This window comes from Trachurus trachurus (genome assembly GCF_905171665.1).
Source record: "Trachurus trachurus genome assembly, chromosome: 9".
Lineage (NCBI taxonomy): Eukaryota > Metazoa > Chordata > Actinopteri > Carangiformes > Carangidae > Trachurus > Trachurus trachurus.
In genome coordinates, this window is record NC_139895.1 from 28695870 (window position 1) to 28716136 (window position 20267).

Genomic DNA, 20267 nt, shown 5'->3' on the forward strand with positions numbered 1-20267 from the left:
GTCATAGATTTAGTCATAGTTGCAAGTTAAAGAAGATTTAGTGCAATGAAAGTACAGAGACATGGTTATTTTGAAAGAAAGGTTATATTCATGAGGAAGCAAACATTATATAAGGCTGAAAAGAGTTTACATTTTAGAAGTAAATTAGCCTCATGTACCATGTAACGACAGCAGGACACTGGAATGTGAGAGTTCAACTCAGTCGTATTAGATCTGCCCTTGTGTCCTATCACACACACACAAACGTTGTATCAGGTTGGGTTGGCCTCTCCTCCTCCTCTTCCTCCCTTGGCTCCAGCAGCAACACTTTACTAAGTGCTCTTGTTTTTTCAGCTTCACCAGAAAACTTTTCACTTTAGCGGCCCCAAGTGGCTTCATTAGACAACTGTTTGCATTTTTAAAAGTTAAAAGGACTCTTGCCATCCAAAAACACTGATGCAACAATTGTTTGGGCTGGATGTGTGTGGAGATGCTTAGGCAGGTGCAGACTTGGTCAACTATGGACAGAGTTTTCTGTGTTTTAGAAGACAAATATTAAGTTTCAAATGTCCTGTGCACCTGAATTACATGTACCCAGTCTATCTAGTGGACACTGGACAGTGCTTTTGAAACTGTAGGCATGTGTGCTGGAGCTGCACAACATGTTGGACTGCAGACAGACAACAAGTGTCAAAATGTGCAGAGATGCTAGAGCACATCAGATGCTGCAGGGTGAGTGCATGTTCTGCATCTGCTCATTTGCTCCCTTCATTATTACTAGTGAGCTGAAGAGTGTTCTCAGCTGCAAATGTAGTTTCAACTTCCCTGATACACACCAACACTCACCACTGTTTAATAGATTCAGATAATCCTGCAGGTTTTATTTTCTTCAGTTTGCCAAATTGGGTGAAAAAGCTCTTTGTGCAGGTGAAACAGGAGCACAGTGAGTACAAAACAGTCACACACAGAGAAAGAAAAGCAGCGCTGTGATGGGATCTATTTCATCTCAGCGTTGTCAGTGGGCAAGCCCTCACCTCTGTAATGGCTAGGAGCTAAAAATAGCAGCACAGAGATGGGAGATGTGTATCAGAGAGTGTTGGCGGTGGTGGAGTCCAGTTGACAGACTGCTGGACATGAGGTGTACAGCTGAGGACAGATGTGGACAGGATGAGTGAGGATGCCAAGGCAGGGGCGTTACTCACCTGCTGTGCAACTAATGATCACAAAGATCAACAGATTGATCAGTTATGTTTGCAGTTAATTGATTAACCATGCCCTCATTCTTGTTTCTGGAGACTTAATGAGGCATCTTCTAAGAGTCAGTATATTTATATGTGTAAAGAAATGATTTGCAAAACATCAACGGAACGTGTAGTCTTGTAGGAAGGGGGGGGTTCCCATGCACCCGAAAGATATATTTTTCTACCTTAGCTTTTTGTAATCCTTAAGGTGTCTAGTAAATGACACATAATAATTTATTTTTGACCATCTTTTGTGGCCATCCTGGATTTCCGACTGTGAAAAATTAAAAATGTAAATCTATAAAGCTCCTGAACTATAACATCCTACAGAGACAACTGACCCCCATTTTCCTTTTGACTGCCATGATTAAATCATATATGCTACATAAAAACTAAAAAAAACACCAAAAAATGTTTAAAACAATGGCAGCATTTTATCACAGGAACTCCTCCTCCATGCACCTCATTGACATTTTTTTCTAACTTTTATATTTTTCCAATCTTCAAGATGTCTTGTAAACAAATGTTGATGATCCCAACCTGAAATATTGTCCCATGTTTTTGTTTTAACATTTCAACAATGGGACAATAATTGGCACAGGGATCATCAAAATTCATTTACTAGACACCTTAAGGATTACAAAAAGCTAAGTTAGAAAAATATACCTTTCGGGTGCGTGGTAACCCCGCCTTCCTACTAACTAGACTAATGCAAAGACATTTTCTTGGCTGCTTCAGTCCTAACTGTCTTTGAGAGATGAGGTTGTGTTGGTTTCAGGATTCCAGGGTTAAGCTCCAACCTTCACCAATTTGTTCAGATTTTTCCTCCTGCTCTGTGTAGTGTGGGCTACTGTACCCCTTATCAACGCCACCTAATGTTACACCTGTGTTTTGTTGTGTAATACTGTGAATTATATAATAGTTGACATCGCTACTGTCACTTTTCTGTTGCAGCAGTTTGTATGTTCAATTATACTATATATCTAATAATAGGTGAATGTGCCATTATGCATGTGCAAACTGAAGGAGCTTTAACATGAGGTAGTGATTATAAATCAGCTGTTAAAGAGTCTGGTGGCAGAGAGAAATAAAAAGTGGCAGAAGCCTCTCACAGTTCATCCTTAATATAAACAGACTTAGGTGGTGGAGAGGAGAACATGTTCTTTGTATATGATCCTTATACTCACACCCTGTTGAGTAGGTGATCTAATTAGATTTATGCATGCCTGTGAGAAATAGGCCTATAACATTTTTGAAAACTTGCATTTGCCCTCCTGATGATAGGCTACACGGACAGGAGTCAAAGTGCCTTGCTTTTACACAACGTAGCACAATATCGGTTCAGTCTAGAGAACAAAATAGAACAAATTATTTTCTGACTGGAAGGTGTCCAGGGCCAACACTTCATACAACAGATTACACGGTCTATCCTTATTAATTGTTTAATAAATAATTTTCTGTTGATTGTGTCAGTGTTAATTAATGAGTTCCACTCTAACCCTGAAGTGCAGAGGCGGTCAAACAAACAGCCTTCTATGCTACATGAGTAGGCTATAGTTTTCACTTGATGGAGAGACATTACACTCAGTACACAGTTTAATCTTCAGACGAAGTAACTTGCTAAGAGTCTGAAGAGTCAGATAATGAGGCCATAAAAGAGACAAACCGGGGAGATAGGAACGAGGGTAATATGAAAAGTGTAACATGAGTCGGATTAGATATGGAAGCGAGACAAAGAGGGGAGGGGGGGAGGAAGAAGAGCGGTAAGATTTCTTCACTGAACTATCATTGCTACGCTGGCTCGTGTCTGTGCGTCTTGTGTCTGCCACAGAAAGTGAGCCGAACTTCAGAGGGCGAGCGCGTCCCGGTGACCGTGCAGCACCGCGGCCTAATGAAGGGTGAAACAGGAGCAGTGTTAACAAGTGTCAGTGTAGTGTGTGTTGTTGTTTGTCAGGGTCGGTCATATGAAACGACAGCGACCAGAGCGTCAGGACACACCAAAAAGCAATTCAATTCAACTTGCAGGAGCAGGCGACAAGGGTAAAGGAGGGAGAAACAAGTGAAAGAGGAGGATGAGATGAGGGAGGAGTGAACATCACCTGTATGTAAACTGGGGCACCAGTTTAAAAAGGAGTGTTGTCCAAGGGGAACAGGCAGCGTCGCCTGAAAGGAAAGAAAATCAAAGACTGAAGTACTTTTTCTGCAAGTTTTTTACAGTTTTTGGGTGAAGCACTTTTTCCTTTTTTTTTTTTTTTTTTTTTTTTTGGAGACACTGTATTTTCCTGTTTTTGAGGTCAAAGTTTAGACAATGAATCCGTGCAGGGCACAGTGTGAGAAGGAGATCGCCAAACTGCTGCGCTGCTTCTTTGGCTTCATCACTGGGACGGTGGTTCAAGGTATTCTCTCTCATTCATGGAAACTGTACTTTTGTCCACAGAACATTAAGGTGGATGTCTATTTACTGCTGCTGGATCTATAGAGAGTGTCAAAAAATATGTGTAGATACACCTTACTGTTATAAGCATGCTGCATACTTACTGTCTACCTCCTTATTTAATGACTGAACCACTACTCAAGTTGCTGAATTTACTTTCTATGCCATGTAATTCAACTACGGCACCATGTTTTAGTACTTTGAGTTACTTTGCAGCTGTAAATTAATAACACAAAGTATCAATTGACTAATGTCTGACTGTCAGCTACAACTGTCAGATTAACATCAACATTTAAAATCATGTGAAACATTTATAAATATAATACAGAACCTCGCTCAGTGTCGGTTTGCGTCCTTTGTCATATTTTGTGAGTTAAGATTTCCACCAAACTTTTCCCCTCTCAACTCATCAGATGGTCTCAGTGGAAGGACTGGTCTGTTCACGTTTTTTTTTTTCTACCACTGTCCTTCTTGAGTTAGACCGTGCGTCCTCCTGTTCATCATTGATTAGATGTAAGTCTATCCTCCGTCCTCCTCCTGTGTCCTGTCCTCTCATCCAACGACCACACGGATACTGAGCTGAATCAGCACAGTCTCCCTCTGTCTTCCTGTCCCCACTGTTTCCTCTTTATCTCCATTTATCCATATCTCTTCACTGTTGTCTGTAAATGTTGATCCCTTCTGTCTGAAATCTCCTGCTGCTCTCCTAAAGTGTGTGCAGGCTGCAGACTGATTGGGACACCTCCGGGTGCAGTGTTTGCTTGTCCTCTTTTACAGTAAAGAGTCGCAGTGAGACAAGACTTGATGATAAATGTTCACTGCAGGTGATAAACTGGCCTCTTTTGCTCACTCGCTTTGTTTAGCCTCTCTGCATTGTGCCACCTCCCAGTCTGAATCTCCAGAATGGACTCCTGCTCAGGTAGGCATCCAGGTCGCCACTGATCCATTAGCAAAACCTAATTCTGCCCTCAGCGTGGAAGAGTGAGGGTAGAGTAAAAAGAGATATTTATGCATTGGATAAAAAGAAATGAGAGCTGTAAAAAAAAAAAAAGGAAAAAAAGGGCAAGCCAGGGCAAAGAGGAGAGGAGAAAAATGAGCTTTGATTAAGAAGTCCCTGCTTTAATTACGCAGCTAAGACTGGCTTTGAACCTGCCTGGCTGAGGTGGGTTTATGAAAGGGAGATTATCTCTTATGGAAGTGAGACTGGGGTTGGTTTTAAGTGGAACAAATTCAGCAGTAGAACATGTAAAGCAGAGACAGCAGCAGTGGGAAAAGCAGTTTTTTTTAACCTGCCTTTAGACCAACACTTGACCAATTTCTGCAGCAGCTTTTAGTGAAGAGGCCTCTCGGCTAATAAGGATGTCTGCAGTGTTGTTTACTGCATTCACAGAGGGCAGTGTGTTTATACAGGAGGAAAAGTTTGCCTGTTTGGTCCCTGGGGCAGGTTGTTAGGGAAGATGTGAGCATTAAACAGACATGGAGGTTGTAATGTGTTTGGTCCCAGAAGCTCGAACCACAGTAAGAGGTACTTGAACTCACCATGCAGGCTGCCACCTGTGTATCGTTATACTTTACACTACAGAGAATCACAGGCAGGCTTCAGTGCTGCAATATTATATTTCTTTGCAGCTTGCTTTTCTCCACGTATTGTATGCGTTGTTACTAATCAATCACTTCTTGTGAAACACAGACAGTGATGATGTGACAGACCACAGAGCAGCTGAGTAAGCTCATATATGGTCTTGGAATAGTCTGAAATATTTGATCTGTTCTCTCAAGTTTCATATCAGCGTCTTCCCTGTCGGTGACTGACTGTGTGGTCATTGGCTCTGTCGTGCTGCTTAGTGTCCATCGCCCTCTAGTGGTCAATGGGGATAGCACATTGTTAGTCTTGAACTGATGATTTTCTTTATCCTCAATTTAATTATTCAGTCACCAGGGAATCAGTCAATCAATACAATTAATTTACCTAATTTAAGAATAAGTTGTTGTGGATTGTTAAAGGAATAGTTGTACATTTTCAGAAATGGATCTTGTCTTGTGAAGAGATAGATGAGAAAACAATATTAACAGTGTACAACGGAGATTAAAAATATATTTAATTCATTCCTTTAGTGAGTGTATTCAAACATCACGACCAAAAAGTATTAGTTCACTCTTCGCTAGTGTGTGAATATCGTTAGATTCACTCCTAGATAGAAGGGAAGCATATAGTTTATAATAATAATAATATCTCACAACAGTGTTGATCCTTTTGTTGTTGTTGTTGATAGTTTTTGTATCATAGCATTATGCTCTACTTGTGGCTAAGTGCCAGCCTGTTCTCATGTTTGTGTTTTTTTCCCTAGTCACCAACAAACTATCACATGAATCTTTCATACAATTTCATGACAGAAATGGTATGAATAAAAGAATATTTATACCTTTCTGTGTTAAATATGTGGAACAAAGGAGCAGGTTCAACAGACTGCTGGTAAAGAGTGGAGCTCAGCTTGCTGCTGTGTGGCTCACTTCCCATGGTTAATGAAACATTAGTAGAGAAGGAAGGTTTTTACATTGCATGGATTACAAATGCAGAGATTGGACTGATAACCAGGATGTGGGCAAAACCATTGATGACACAATTTGTCATGGGACCTGTGGTTTCTCTTGAAAATCAGGAAGGTTTTCTTTTGAACAGCTACTGCTGCTGCAGTTGATGGGAAACTATCTCAGAATATGGACAATAAACCCCAGGAACATCATGTTTCATTTCTCTCTTTTTCCAGAATGACCAATGACAGAGACACTGGGTGATTCTAGCAGCTATAGTGGAATATCTGAGGTAACCCAGACATGGCACCATGTCTTCAGCTCTCATCTTTCAAACATATACCTGCCCAATGCCCATTACTGAAAGTAAAATGTCAGTTCGCAGCTAGCTTGGTTACTGTAACAGTTCTATATGAATAAGTCAACAAATCATTAAAATATAAGAAAATATAAGAAATAAAATATCTGATAAAAAGAGAATCTATGGATAAAACTCAGATATAGATATTTTAGGAATATAAGGTGCTTGTCAATTTGTTTTGTTACAAATTAGACAAAATGATGAATGTGTCTATCGAACTACAGTTCCACAGTAGAAACAGATATTTTGGGGAGAATTTGGGGTTTTCAAAATTTTCATTTTCTTCACTTGGCAGACAGTGTTAATTACAAGTGAGGTAACTAGAGGTTGCCTCAGGACACTTTAGCTGGAGGACCAAATGACCCACTGAGTTTTCAAGACAATCTGATTGTGGCTGATAAACTTTGGCTGTTGCTTGTCCCGTGTTTTTCCTCCACAGGGTAGGCTACAGGTTCCCAGAGAAACGATACAGGCAGTGACAGATGAGTTTGTCCATTCGGCTGCAGCCTTGAGAGATAAGGCACAGTTTGTTTGGGTTTGAAGAAGCACACAGGAGTGCGAATTTCTAAAACCTCCCAGTCTATCAGAATGATATAGTGGATAGGATTTATAGTCATGTTTCCATGTGGAGAACAATTGGATGAGAGGAAGGGAGTAAGACAGAGAGTGTGGAGGTGTGATGTGTGTGATGTGAAAGGTCAGAAGCTGTTTGATCCTTGCCTCTTTTCAACTCTCTCTCCGTGACGTGGTGTCACAAAACTCAAACAGATTTTCAAAGGTGACATCTGGCAAAAGCACAAGTATCCCACATGCACACACACACACACCCTGTCCATAGTGTTGGGCGGTTGCTCTCGTCAGTACTTGAGATTCAGACTTTGAAGCTTTGCTCATGTACTTCTCTTTCAGCCTGAGCTTATAGAGCCTGGAATCAAACTCAACTGCTCAGTCATTTCAACCATTCTGTTAGCATTGATCTCCATGACTGAGCTTTCACATTTAATCTTCTGAAGTTTGGATCTTGGCTGGATCGCTCCATCTCTTCGGGGGTCCTCCTGTGCAGTGTCCAGAGAATCTCAGAGCAGCTTGTTAGCGGAGCTAGCCTTGTTGGTGTGGTAGCTGATCTCCACGATGGGAGCTGTGATGGCCGCTCTGTCTGTGGAGGCCAGGAGGCGCCTGTCCCGACCCAGCTGCCTGTCTCACTGTGGCCACAGCGCAGCCAGGTACCATCGCTCAGGTAGGAAGTCAGATTTCACCTGCACATTATGAGCTATCATCACTCTATCACTCTACTCTAATTTCAGAGTTTCAAAGTTCACAGTTTTGGGTTTGATTCCCGGGCCTCAGACCTTTCTTTTTGGAGTTTTTATGTTCTTCCTGTGTCTGTGTGGGTTCTCCAGCTTCCTTCCACAGTCCAAAGACATGTACACTTGGTTTAATGGTGACTCTAAATCACCCATCGGTGTGAATATGAGTGTGTGTTGTCTACATGTCGGCCATGTGATGGACGGGTGTCCTGTCCATGGTGGACCCTGCCCTATGTGAACTAGCTGGGATTGGCTCCTGTGCTTGCCTTCTTCCTCTTCTAGTAAAATCCTCCAGAAACCTTTGTGAGTTGTCTGCAGCTTGAATTGTAAAAGCAATCTCCTATCTCCCTATTTACTGACTGTTGTGTCAGCATGCAGGGCAAGCATACCTTTTAAAAACCTGTTAGTATCCTAATGGCCTGCCCAGAGGAACCAACACACACACAGACACACACCACGAAAGCTCTATACCCTAGATTCAATATGCAAGTAAACAAACTCAAAGCACATATTGTAAATAGACACTAGTAGACCTACACATATATTACCTCCGACACCTTACATGCATGGTATGTGACCATTCGATCCAAAACTCCACTGAAATGTAACTTTGACCTTCAGGATGTAAAGATCATCCCCGGCCACTGAGTGTTGTTTATTAAAGGGATAGTTGCAGAGACTGCTTGCTGAAAAACTGCACATCAGTGGTTTTGCATGAATTTACCTCTAAAACAACTCTGTCTCGTAACGTTCTGTTATTATCTCATAGCGTGGTGATTGTGCAGGTCACAACTTGTCCACCAGAGCGTTTTGGAGTTGTTGGATTGTGTATTTGATTGAGTTTGCTGAGGGAAACCAAGAAATTCCATTAGCCTCCATAGCGTAGCTCTGAGCAGCTCACGGCTCCGCTCCGCCGTTCTAAAAACAGCTTGCGCCAACAATTAAAGGTAACAAACCTATACTGCTATGACTATAGGGATTATGGCAACGGGCCAATTTGACAAAATGTTGAACTATCCCTTTAAGCAGCAGCAGCAGGACAGACTGAAGATAGAATAGTGATAATACGATGAATGGTTGACTCACAAGTTTGACTTTTTTTCCTCTAAAAACGTACAGAGAGGACAAACAGGGGTTAACTACACTGCAGCCACCACCACCACCTCACCACAAACATATTGATTTCTCTCACTGTAGCCTCCCATCTGCATCTCCTATCTCAACCAAGTCAATCCATTAACACACACACACACACACACACACACACACACACACACACACACACACACACACACACACACACACACACACACACACACACACACACACACACACACACACACATGCACATATCCATTTGCTTATCATGTCTTGATGCATTAGCAAGTGCAGAGTCGTCAGTTATCCCCCCTTGACCTGCTAAACAGACCGCACACAGTAATACTATTTTTCAATGTCATCCCTTTCAAACTGTTGCACATACCCACATGTATTACTGTAATTATATACAGTTGTATATGTATGTATTTTAACATACAGGCTTCTTCTTCATCCAAACGCGAGATGGTTTGCAGAGAAAAGATAAATATAGATGAAAGCAGAGGGACTGTGGAGGAGTTGAAGAGTGGAGGAAGTGGGGTGTCCCTCCTATTAGATCTCATTGTGTTTGTGTGCATGCACATATCTGAGTAACAGGGGCAGGACCTGAGTTTTCTCCATTAAGAGCGGTGTCATCACCATGGCTGCTCTCTCAATAGGGTCAAAAAGTGACTGTGGTAGTTGGCTTATAAGTGTCATAGTTTGACTCCTGAGCTCAGGTACAGGGCCTCATTGTGAGGTAACTGCCACCTATTTCTTCTTGGAAACTATATCAAATGACTACACAAAGAGACACAACAATAGACACAAGCTGAGATGTAATCTGACAGGAGTGAGACACAAAACAACTTAAAAATAGATGCTAAATGACCACAAAGAGATGCAAAATGACTAATACTAGAAATAAATTGATGCAAGAAGTAGGGCAAAGCAAACACAAAAATAGGCAAAACAACTTTAAAGACAAAAAATGACCACAAAGAGATACAAAATGATCACAGGGATCACGAAAAGATGCAATACAAAACACAAAGCCCCTGGATACAGAGAGAGAAGACAAAGAGGTGGATGTGGTGGGGAAGGAAGGAAGGAAGCGACAGTTTTTAGAGGAAAGAAGAAACCGAGCACAGGGGGAGAGAAAGTCTGCGGTTGGCCAAAGTTATGGAATGACGGAGACGGCAGGAGGAGGAGGTGGCAAGCCCCGGGGTGCAAAAGCCAATCAGATGGACTGACGAAGAGGAGTGCAGTGGTGGAGTAAGGAGAGACCACAAGAAGGACAAGATGGGTGGACGGTTTAAGGTGGACGGGGCACTGTGGTTTTAAACCTCAGCTGGGACGAGGAGTGGCTGAAGGAGTCAAGGGGAGGCGAAGTTGCAACTAGAAACAGCAACAGATACATTCAGAGAGCGGCAGAGACCAGGGAGTGATGGCAAAGTATGTGGGGAGGAGGTAGACAAGGGGGGAGGAGGTTTCATTCCTCACAGCCTCTCTCAGTTTCTCAGGATTTCCCTCAGTGGACGCTGCTGCTGCTGTTGCCGCCGCCGCCGCCGCTCTAAGTGCCTTGTCTCCAGAGCCACACTCTTCCATATCTGGACCTGGATTGGGACGGACAGTGAAGTGGACTGAATCAACAACACTGAGCCTGAACTGAACTATCTGTGAGTCAGTCCTGAGAGGTGTTGGTTGGACCACAGGATTACCAAGAGAGACACAGCAGGACAAGAGGTTACTTGGCTGGTTTAAAGCGTCACGCGTCCCACAAGTAAATACAAGATACATTTATTTAATTGTTTGCACAGCACAGCTTTGTGCTACCAAGTTTTCACTTTGCATGAAAGTCTGCTGTTTTGTGTTGACTAGCAGGTCTATTTTAGGAGATTATCTCATCCTGATTGTTACTGTGAATGTTGTTGCAGATTGAGTAGAGAGAGTGGAGATAGACGTATCGCCCTCAGCCTGCAGATACAGATCGTCCGTTGCATGCTCTAGAGCTGAGGTTTCATAAACTACTGGTGTGGTTGGCGATATAATGGGGTAATTCATCTACCATTGCTAATGTTGTTTTGCCATTGTATGGCCTGGAAGATGAGAAGACTCGAGTATTTCATGTTCTGCTTCCTGTTGTTTTGTATTTCTGTAAGTCAGTTGCATTTATCCAGACTTTCTCCCACCTAAATGGAGCAACGTTATGAACATGGACACAAAGCCTGCACCGAAATCTTTGCTTTTATCAAATGACGTTTTCATATAAAACCACAATGTGAATAATGAGTGAAAGCTATGACGTGAGGACAGATAATAGCTGTTTGGATTAAGAGGACTTGCAGTAACTTGTGTCTTTGCCAGTCCGGACTTCTGAGTGTACGTGCGGGAAGAAAGTCTGAAAAGTGACTCTAAACGTCTCCTTTAATGCACTGTGATAAATGGCTGATGACACAACCCCCATTTTCCCTCATGGGTCCAGAGAGGGAGGTTTTCCATATATGTCGACTTCCACATATTTTCCACTTCAGCATCAGTGTTGACATTGGAGCAGCCTTCATCCAGCTTGCTGGCCTCGTTCTCATGCTTTGTCCTGGGCCTGGAAACAAACCCATGCAGTCACCACCCGCCACCCAGATTGGTTCCTGTCACATCTTGGCTCATCTCTGCTGAAAGCCCTTGTTGTGGACTGCCTTGGCCCAGCGTTACCCAGGCCAGCCTGGGCTTCCCGTCCTCGCCCCCCGAGGCCAGGCCTTACTGTGCAGGCTGGAGCCCTGAGCAGGCTCCCTCCTCTCTGCAGCCATGGGGATTCAGGGGATGGAGCTGTTTGCCATCGGAGTGGTCATCATCCTCTTCATGGCAGTTCTCAAGCAGTTTGGCATCCTGGAGCCCATGTCCTCATTTGAAGGTAAGGGCCCACCTGAGGCCCCTGTGCTGGTTAACGGATACCTGCAGTTTGCAGTTTGCACTATGCACATACAGTACATACGATGACTCACTTTATGCACTGACTGTTTTAGAAACTTTTTTTTTTTGTGATCAAATGTTTATTTAACAAGAATACAAGTTACAACCAAAAAACATGACTCATTAATTGACAATAGAGACAGTACAAAATTGACTGTAACAACTAAATCTCAAAATAATAATAGTAATAGTGTTAATAAGGTGCAAGCAAAACCAAACCAAACCAAAGGTGCATAAAAATAATAAATAAATACAATTATTTGTTTTAGAAACATTGAATGGTTTATTAACATGACACTGGGAACAACAGTTGGTTCTTGGCTCACCATCACCATGACAGCAGTGTTAGCCAGTCAAACTGGCTGGTGTCACACCATAGAGACAAAGAACTAGATGGTCATCCAGGTGTGAGGAGTACTTGTGATCAGTCTGTATTGTCCCTGTTAAAATACATTTATAAAATGAGTAGTGTAAAAGTGAGCCATGTAAAAAACAATGTTCTCGATTTGAATCTGACAAAGAATCATCATGTTCCATTGTTCCCAGTCAACTCTCTGCCAGTGATCAAGTAAACAAATACAAATCCATCCATCCATCCATCCATCCATCCATCCACTGCTTATCATCTGTCCATACAGGTCAACAGTCAAACAAAATAGAATAGATATAAAATGCTAAAGATTAGCTGAAATGTATGTTTAATATTTGTAATTGCAGTATTAAATCTGCACTGCCGGTAAACCTATGTATGGCAACAGACTGGAAAAAGGTTAATGGGATGTTTTATTTGGCCTACTAAGGGATATACCATAAAACATTGATGGGCCAATTGACTGTGTGCATTTGGGACTGTAAAAGAGACATCAGATACTGCTCTTTGACTGATGCAGTTCCCTTTGATTAAAGGTTTGGGCTGAAGGCCAGCCAGTCAGAGTGGCCTGCAGTCAGTTTGCCAAGACGATTACAGCAGGAAGGCTCCAGTCGGCACATTAGTGGTTCTCTCATGGCCCAGCATGATAAGTAATAAATTCAACAAAACATCAGTAATGCCCTTTCATAATTTATCATTCCTCTCAATCTCTCCAATCTTTGGTTCTTCCAATAGCAACACCATCCCTCCTCCTCCTCTTCCTCTTCCCCTTCCTCCTCCTCCTCCTCCTTCTCCTGCCCTGGCAGGGCCTACACCTTGGTTTAGCATTACTTCACATCAATTATACATGCAGTATCGAACAGGCTTTCTCTGAGATCGCCTAAATATGGAGCCTGGAGTACTCCTCTAGCACCCTGAAGGACAGTAGCCTCCAAATTTCTCCTCATGTGTCTCCTTCCTCATTTTGCCACTTAATTACTTCATCTTCTCCCAGTGGGACTGATTTACCAAATACAGTTTCATTAACTCACCTGCTCAACTGCTTCAGCATCTTCTCAATATCTTTATCATGTGTAACTATTTGATATTATGAGTTGAAGGCGTGAAATTCCACATGTCGTACTCTCTTGCTGACCAGTGTTTTATAGAAATAGATTTAAAACAGGTCTTGTTTGAGGTGCACATATTCTTTGGTAGTATATTCATCAGCTGGAGGTTGCCAGTCTTCTGAGCTTGTAAACAGCTACAAAAATGTAGCTATGGTGCTATGGACAGAAAGATATGTTTCAGATATGAGCTTCTTGCAGTGTTGTTGTTGGTATCAACTCCATCAAAGGCACATTTCCCCTCGAAATTAAAAACTATTCAATCATCCACAAAAGAGGGAATCAAAACAAAACGTTGCAGTTTCCCGTCTCCCATAAATCAACTCATGACCCTTCAGATTTATGTTGTGACCCACTGGAGGGCCCTGACCCGGCTTGGAAACCATTCTTTGTATATGAAGTTAACAACATTAAGATACAGCTACAGATCAACAAGAAACACCAACATAGGTTTATGAATGTAAGACTTCTTCAGCTACTGGGAGCAGCCCTGCTTAAAACATCAGCCTGGTAATGATCACAGTAGTTCTTAAAGCTATTGTTGTGGTGCTGGGCACATAGGAGCCATTTTTAGTCACTTGTTTCTTGTCTGTTGAAGGTACAGTTATATTTTCCTTGTTTGTAAAACCTAGATTTTTTTTTTTTTTTTTTTTTACTTTTGTACTTTTATTTAAAGCAGAAGTGAGTGATATATTTGTGTTAATATAAGTCTTAAATAGTTATATCTTCCGACAGCAATCACTTACATAGAGTGTTTGGACCGAAACACGGGTCTCTCAGTCCCTCTGCTCTGCTCTGAGCCGAGGAGAAAACATTTATCGTATCCTACAGTTTTTATCCAATGAGGAGAGAGAACGGCATGCAGGGCTGTGTGTGCAGCCAAGGAACGCCGTGAATGTGGTGACGTAGGGACGAGGACTGTTATGGTGCGTTCAAGGAAACTCGTATTTTTCCGACCGTGAAGTGGTACCAGTTCGATCTGGTACGAGTTCACCGGTCGGAAGTTACGAGTGGCCGTTATAGTGACTTTCACCGGTAAAACAGGTCGGAAAAACACGAGTGGGTTGCCTGAAACGCTACAAAGTCGTAAGTTGTGACTTGAAGCTGTAATTTACGATTTCAAAAGCCTGCCTGGAACGCAGCATTAGCGAAAACGACCGGACCACTCACTTCTGCTTTAATGTGTGGATTCTTTATTCTTCAAAGCAGCAGACTATTTTATGAGAGCTTCACTTCAGGGTGCTGAGGTCATGTGCTTAGTAATATTTCTGGGAATATAAGAGGATGTTATGTCTTGAAGAAGAGATGACATCATACAACTACAGTAACACCTTTTTCTATATAAGTTTCCTAACAAAAAACAACAACAAACAGATTTTGCATGAGAAATCATATTTCATTTCCTGTTGATCTACAAACTGACAGATAACTTATCATTTAATCTCGATCTACAGTTACAATTAGTCAATTAAACTTGATATTTATTTCCTCTACAGACTGTCAGACTGTAAGTTGACATCAAAATATAAAACTTGTATAACGTGCATGGGTGTGTTCGTGTGTATGTGTGTTTAAAATAAGATGCAGTAACAGCCCCTAAAAATGTGGTTTTGCTGACCTCTGGTGGTTAAAGTTTGTATCTAATGCTGCCCTTCAGCCTTCAGACTTAGGACACTGAACATACACTCTTGCATTTAATTTGTAAGGGAATTGTGGTCCAGTTAAGATAAGACTTTATTGATCCTATGGGTCCAGTGTCATGTGTCAGACTTGAAACCTCAACTACACAAACACAGAGCATGGTGAACGGGAGACATCAAGCTGTTAAACTTTTAAACATCTACATATCCATTCTGGAGGACATAGAGTAGTAAATGATTATTATACTAATCAGGCAGATGTAATAAAAAACATATCAAACAAATTACATAATAAAACTTACAGTAAATCGTAATATCCATCTTAATACTGTGAACTCAGATAGTGGTACATGAGATGCCTTCTGTCAGTCAGCAGGCCAATAAGGTCTGCTAGTTTATTTGTTGCATTATTTATATCATCAACTTTGAAGAAATGATCCTACACATTCTGTTTTACAAAAGAAATACACAGCTTCACTCTCTGTGTGTGTACAGACTTGTGTTTGGGGTAAGTGATCTGATCTCAGATGAAGCCACCGGCCTGTGGCCTGTGGTTGTTTCAGTCTGGTCCTCTCTGTTCTGATGTCGATTTTGGGTTCGGTCCAGCCTGGTCCTATTTTTGGACGGTATCAATGCCATGAGGTAGCCTTGTCTTTAGAGATGTATAAGCCCTATTCTGAGACTCTGTGATACCGATATCTGGTATTTTGTCTCCGCATTTGACTCGTGCAGGATATTTTAGTAAGTCACATCAATATACTGAACAGAGAGATGGGAAGGAAAGGAATCGTTTCATTCAACTTATTGCACATCTGCATTTATGGATCTTTGCATCCTGGCATCTCTAAAGTAAAGTACTAATGGGTGGCATTTATGTCATGAGTAAGGCCTGCGTGCCTTCCTCAAATCTATGCTATTGTATTTTGTAATTGAAATTGTACTCTTTGTATGTGTTTGTATTTTCTCCTCTGCCACATACTGTCTCTTAGTAATTACCTGAGTTTCCCTGGAACCCATCTCACCTGTTTATAGCTTCCTGATTATTGTTTGCTTACTGTTTATTGTCAGCCTGTTTCCTGTAGTTTCCTTTTGCCTGTACCCCTGTTTATCCATTCACCTGCAGGTTTTGTTCACCAATCACTTCTGTTAACCAGAACAATTTTATTACTCTCCTTTTAACAAGTCCTTGATATAATTTCCCGGCACATGTTTTTTTCACCCTGACTGCCTAAAATGACTAAAAGGAATCTTCCTTTCAGGATCAATAAAGTCTTATCTTAACGTGTAAATATCATTTACTTTATGTTTGATGCTAATAATAGCTTAATGATACTATGCAGGAAACCACCACAATTCTCAGGCACCTGTGTGCTGTGGGTGAGGAATTGGATGCTGGATGGCAAAAGTATAGGGTGGTGTGGTGGTGTGGTGGTTGGCGCTCTCACCTCTCAGCAAGGCTTCGGGTTTGATTGCAGGCTGGGTGGAGTTTGCAGGTTCCTGCCATGTCTGTCCTCTTTGGGCACTCGAGCTTCCCCCCACAGTCCAAAGACATTTACACTAGGTTGTTGGGTCTTGTGTGTCTCTGTGTGTCGGCCCGGTGATAGACTGGCAACCTGCACCCTGCCCTCACCCTGTCAGCTGGGATGGGTCCTGGTCCAAAGAGACATTCAGAGTAAAGTCGTAACAGATCTTAAGTTATCAAATAAAGTAGTTAAATTGTTGCTATATGCACAAGTGACTTGTCACATTATTCATGTTCTCTCTCTCCTCCACATACAGAATGAGAAGGTATCCATAGAGCTTTAATCTTAATTGTGATTGGAGACAAAGAGAGATTTTCTATTTTCTCCATCTAGGATAGTATTAGTGTCCTGTTGACATCATAAATCTCAGTTTAATATGTTTTCCTGAACACCAGCTCCTTTCCTGTTATTTCATTAGTCTCCACCGTGGAGAAGCAGCAGCAGCCTCTCCTTCAAGATGAGACAATGAAATGGGTTTTGAACAAGTGTCACAGGGCCCGAGGGAGCGTTTGCTCACTGTTTCCAGTTATTACACGAGTATGAGCATGTGACAGGAATCCACTGAGTTAATACAGCATTAAATCTGTGTTACAGACCCCAGGAGAGTCAGGGGAACAATTAGAAAGTGGATCACAGAGCTGACTGGGGAAATGGGATTCAGGACACCTGTTGACCTTTGCCACCCCCCACTCCCCACCTCCCACACCGCTTTCATGTTCCTTAAAGGCAAATTCTTTCACAAAAATAAATCAGTCATTATTAGTGTCACACATTTAAAGCTGCTTTGCTCATTTTCTTGTTGGGTTGTCTTCTCTTCTTCTGTGTAGTTGTTTTGATGAAAATGGGAGAATTGCAGTTCTGCACTAGTTTCTCAGGAGTTCACAGGTTAATTATCAGAAACTAGGATGTGAGATGAAGGGAGGATACAGAGGAGTTCCGTCACTCAGTCAGCACTCAGTGGATAAATGTTGGACATCGTTGGGATCTTGTGATGAGTTTTGTCGTGCATTAGAGGAATATTTTACACCAGAGGAATCCCTACTTTTTTCCAAAAACGATGTGAGACTATTTCAGCTTGTTTTTTGTTCGCTTGGATTTCCCATGGATTTATTTTCCTCTTTCTGCCTGTCACTCACTCTTTAAAGGCATTTTTACAGCAATAATCTCCAGTCTTTTTAAGGTCCATTTGACCTTAAAAAAGACCTGCCAGACCCTGCTCTTAGCAGCGGAGAATATCCAGAGAGATCCATTAGAGCCAGAGAGAACACAGGGGGAAAAAAGCAGTCAATTAAAAAGGTCGAAGGGGGAGAGCTATATTGAGTAACAGAAACTACCGGAGAAAAAAACAGTCAAAGAAAAAGTGATGAGTGAGTGACACTGTTTTGAGAGACGGGAAGAAAGGACTGAAGGTGTGAGGAAAGACCAATTATGTAGGAGGTAAAAACAAAGCCGGGACCCTGGAAGACGAAAAGTTAGAAGAGGAGGGGAAGATGAGTGTGAGGTGGGAGACGGAGGGACTGCAGACAGTTGGGATCGTCTGCCTGGTGATTATGTTCCTCAAGCTCATGCACCTGCTGGGCCTGATCGACATCACTGAGACTGGTGAGACAACCTGGGAGACGGGCAGCGAGGAGGAGGAGGAGGACAAGGAGAAACACATAACATCTTGGCTTAGGATTTATTCAGTTATTGAGGGGGGCACAGGGAGTGTCACCTTCTACTGTCATTTACATTTATTTCTAGTGTTTCTCAGCTGGTCTTATAATCCTTTGAGTATGACCATTAACCATTTATTTTGAAACGTCAGACTTTAGCTGTAGGGTTAGTGGTTCATCATGTGTTTTCCACTCACAATTTGTAGCTAGCTTAATGGCTAACAGATTAAATTTGCAGTGTTTTAAAGTGGCTTTTGACATTATGCAGAGGAGTGAGAGGGAGAAAATCACAGAACTGTTGCACAAGTTAGCAAAAATCAAGTCTGTCAATGAGCCGTAGCCCAGCACAGCTGTTTTCCTGTGCTTTAGAAGTGACACAAATGAGGGGAACATGGTTTAATATCACACAAGAAAATGAGCAGCATTAAACACAGATCCACAAACAGTGAGTCTGCAGAGTTCCCTGAAAGCACAGGGATTGGTGTGTTCTCAACAGTGGACTCTCACTGGTGGACGCACCATGCAATTGTAATATACTTTAACTTTTCATACCATCTGTTGTTAGAAACACCAAACTGGTTTATGATCGGCAATGATCTGAAATAAGCTGACGAATCAGCTCTCTAACGTATCGGTCAGTCTCTGTCTAACTGGAACTATAAGAATAATCCAAGTTTCCCTGTTTTCATTTTGACTCATGCCACAAAGTGGGTCAAGCCATAATAATAACAGAATAATAACAGGACATGAATGTAACATAAGTGGTGTTAAAACCTATATGTAGATGGACAGTTTTATCTTAAACTACTGTTTCCAAGGTTAAGAAAAAAGTTTTAACTCATCACTTATTCTCTGTTTACAGTAGAAAAACTTTTATTTTACACATGCTTCCACTTTAGTAGCGGGAGATTTTATCTGCTGAAGGAGTTCAGGGGTCATCTCCTGCTGTCTCCTTGGCAACTGGACTGTCTTATTTTGGGTTGATGGTTCACAGTGTATTACATGTCACTGCTCTGCTGGATGTTTTATCAGTATAACGTCCTCGTAGCTCAGTTCTCACTGTTCAGCCCGCTCTGTGTCCGATCTGACTTGACTTGTTGTCCTTTTGTTTTTCTTCCTCTTACTATCACTCTCCCACTGTTCTCCATTTACTCTCTTTCACCCCATCTCGGTGTCAACACCCCACCTCCTCTACTGTTCTCTCTGTGTATAAAGATGGTGAGTATGGTATCCGTAGAAACCCAGACTATACTTGGAGAAAACAACCCCCCTTTTTTTTTTCTTTTGAATGTTTTCTTTTTTTCCAGACGTGTAGTGCTTTCTCTTAGTGTGTGTGAACTCCTTAGCAATAATGCAGTGACACTTGAGTGTGCATTTGTGATTTGCTCTGTGAGTAAGAAAAAGTTTTTTCAATTGATTTTCTCAAATTCAGATTTTCTAATAGTGGCTTTTTTTCTTCTTCTTTTTTTTTTTTTTAAGAATAAAATGATACTAGTGCAGGGACATGTCCACCATAAAGAAAGTACCTCCTCTTCTTTTTCACTCCCTCGTTTGCCTGCCTTTTGCTCCTCTGCAGTTTTTCTTTTTTTTTTTTTACTACTAAATCGCTCTCTGATACTCACACTTTCCCCACCACCTCTTTAACAAAAACCTCCCTGTTGATGTCTGATTCCAACCCTCCCCAAATGTTGACCTGCATCAACACACTCAATGTCTGCCCCATCCTCCCTCTTTTTCTCTTCATCTTTCTCTCTTTCTCTACATCGCTTCTCTCTCTTCCTTGCTTCTCTCTCTTCCTGTCTGTCTATCCACCCCTTTCTCTCTCCCTCTCTCTCTCTCTTTCTCTTTCTCCCACAGACAGCAGCGACAGTGACTTGGAGCTGTCGACGGTGCGTCACCAGCCGGAGGGGCTGGACCAGTTACAGGCTCAGACCAAGTTCACCAGGAAGGAGCTTCAGTCTCTCTATCGAGGCTTTAAGAATGTACGTCTGGCTGCTAGGATGGTCCTAATTGCTTTTCTGCCATTACTATGCTTTAAATAGACTTGAATTATTCTAAAATATATCTCTTTT

The 20267-nt window shown here is 41.9% G+C and overlaps 1 protein-coding gene across 2 annotated transcripts in view; it reads left to right on the forward strand.

Moving 5' to 3' along the window:
- Positions 1 to 20267, forward strand: part of kcnip3b (Kv channel interacting protein 3b, calsenilin) — a gene marked incomplete at both ends in the record, with an annotated part of 42413 nt that overhangs the window by 17794 nt on the left and 4352 nt on the right. Inside the window, 2 exons of one of the 2 annotated variants that reach the window (XM_083979695.1) lie at positions 11737 to 11842; positions 20053 to 20177. In XM_083979695.1, the coding sequence (XP_083835821.1) occupies positions 11737 to 11842; positions 20053 to 20177 (231 nt within the window). Of the gene's footprint in view, positions 1 to 11736; positions 11843 to 20052; positions 20178 to 20267 lie in introns of those variants that run through there. The other variant, XM_083979694.1, reaches the window with a different exon arrangement.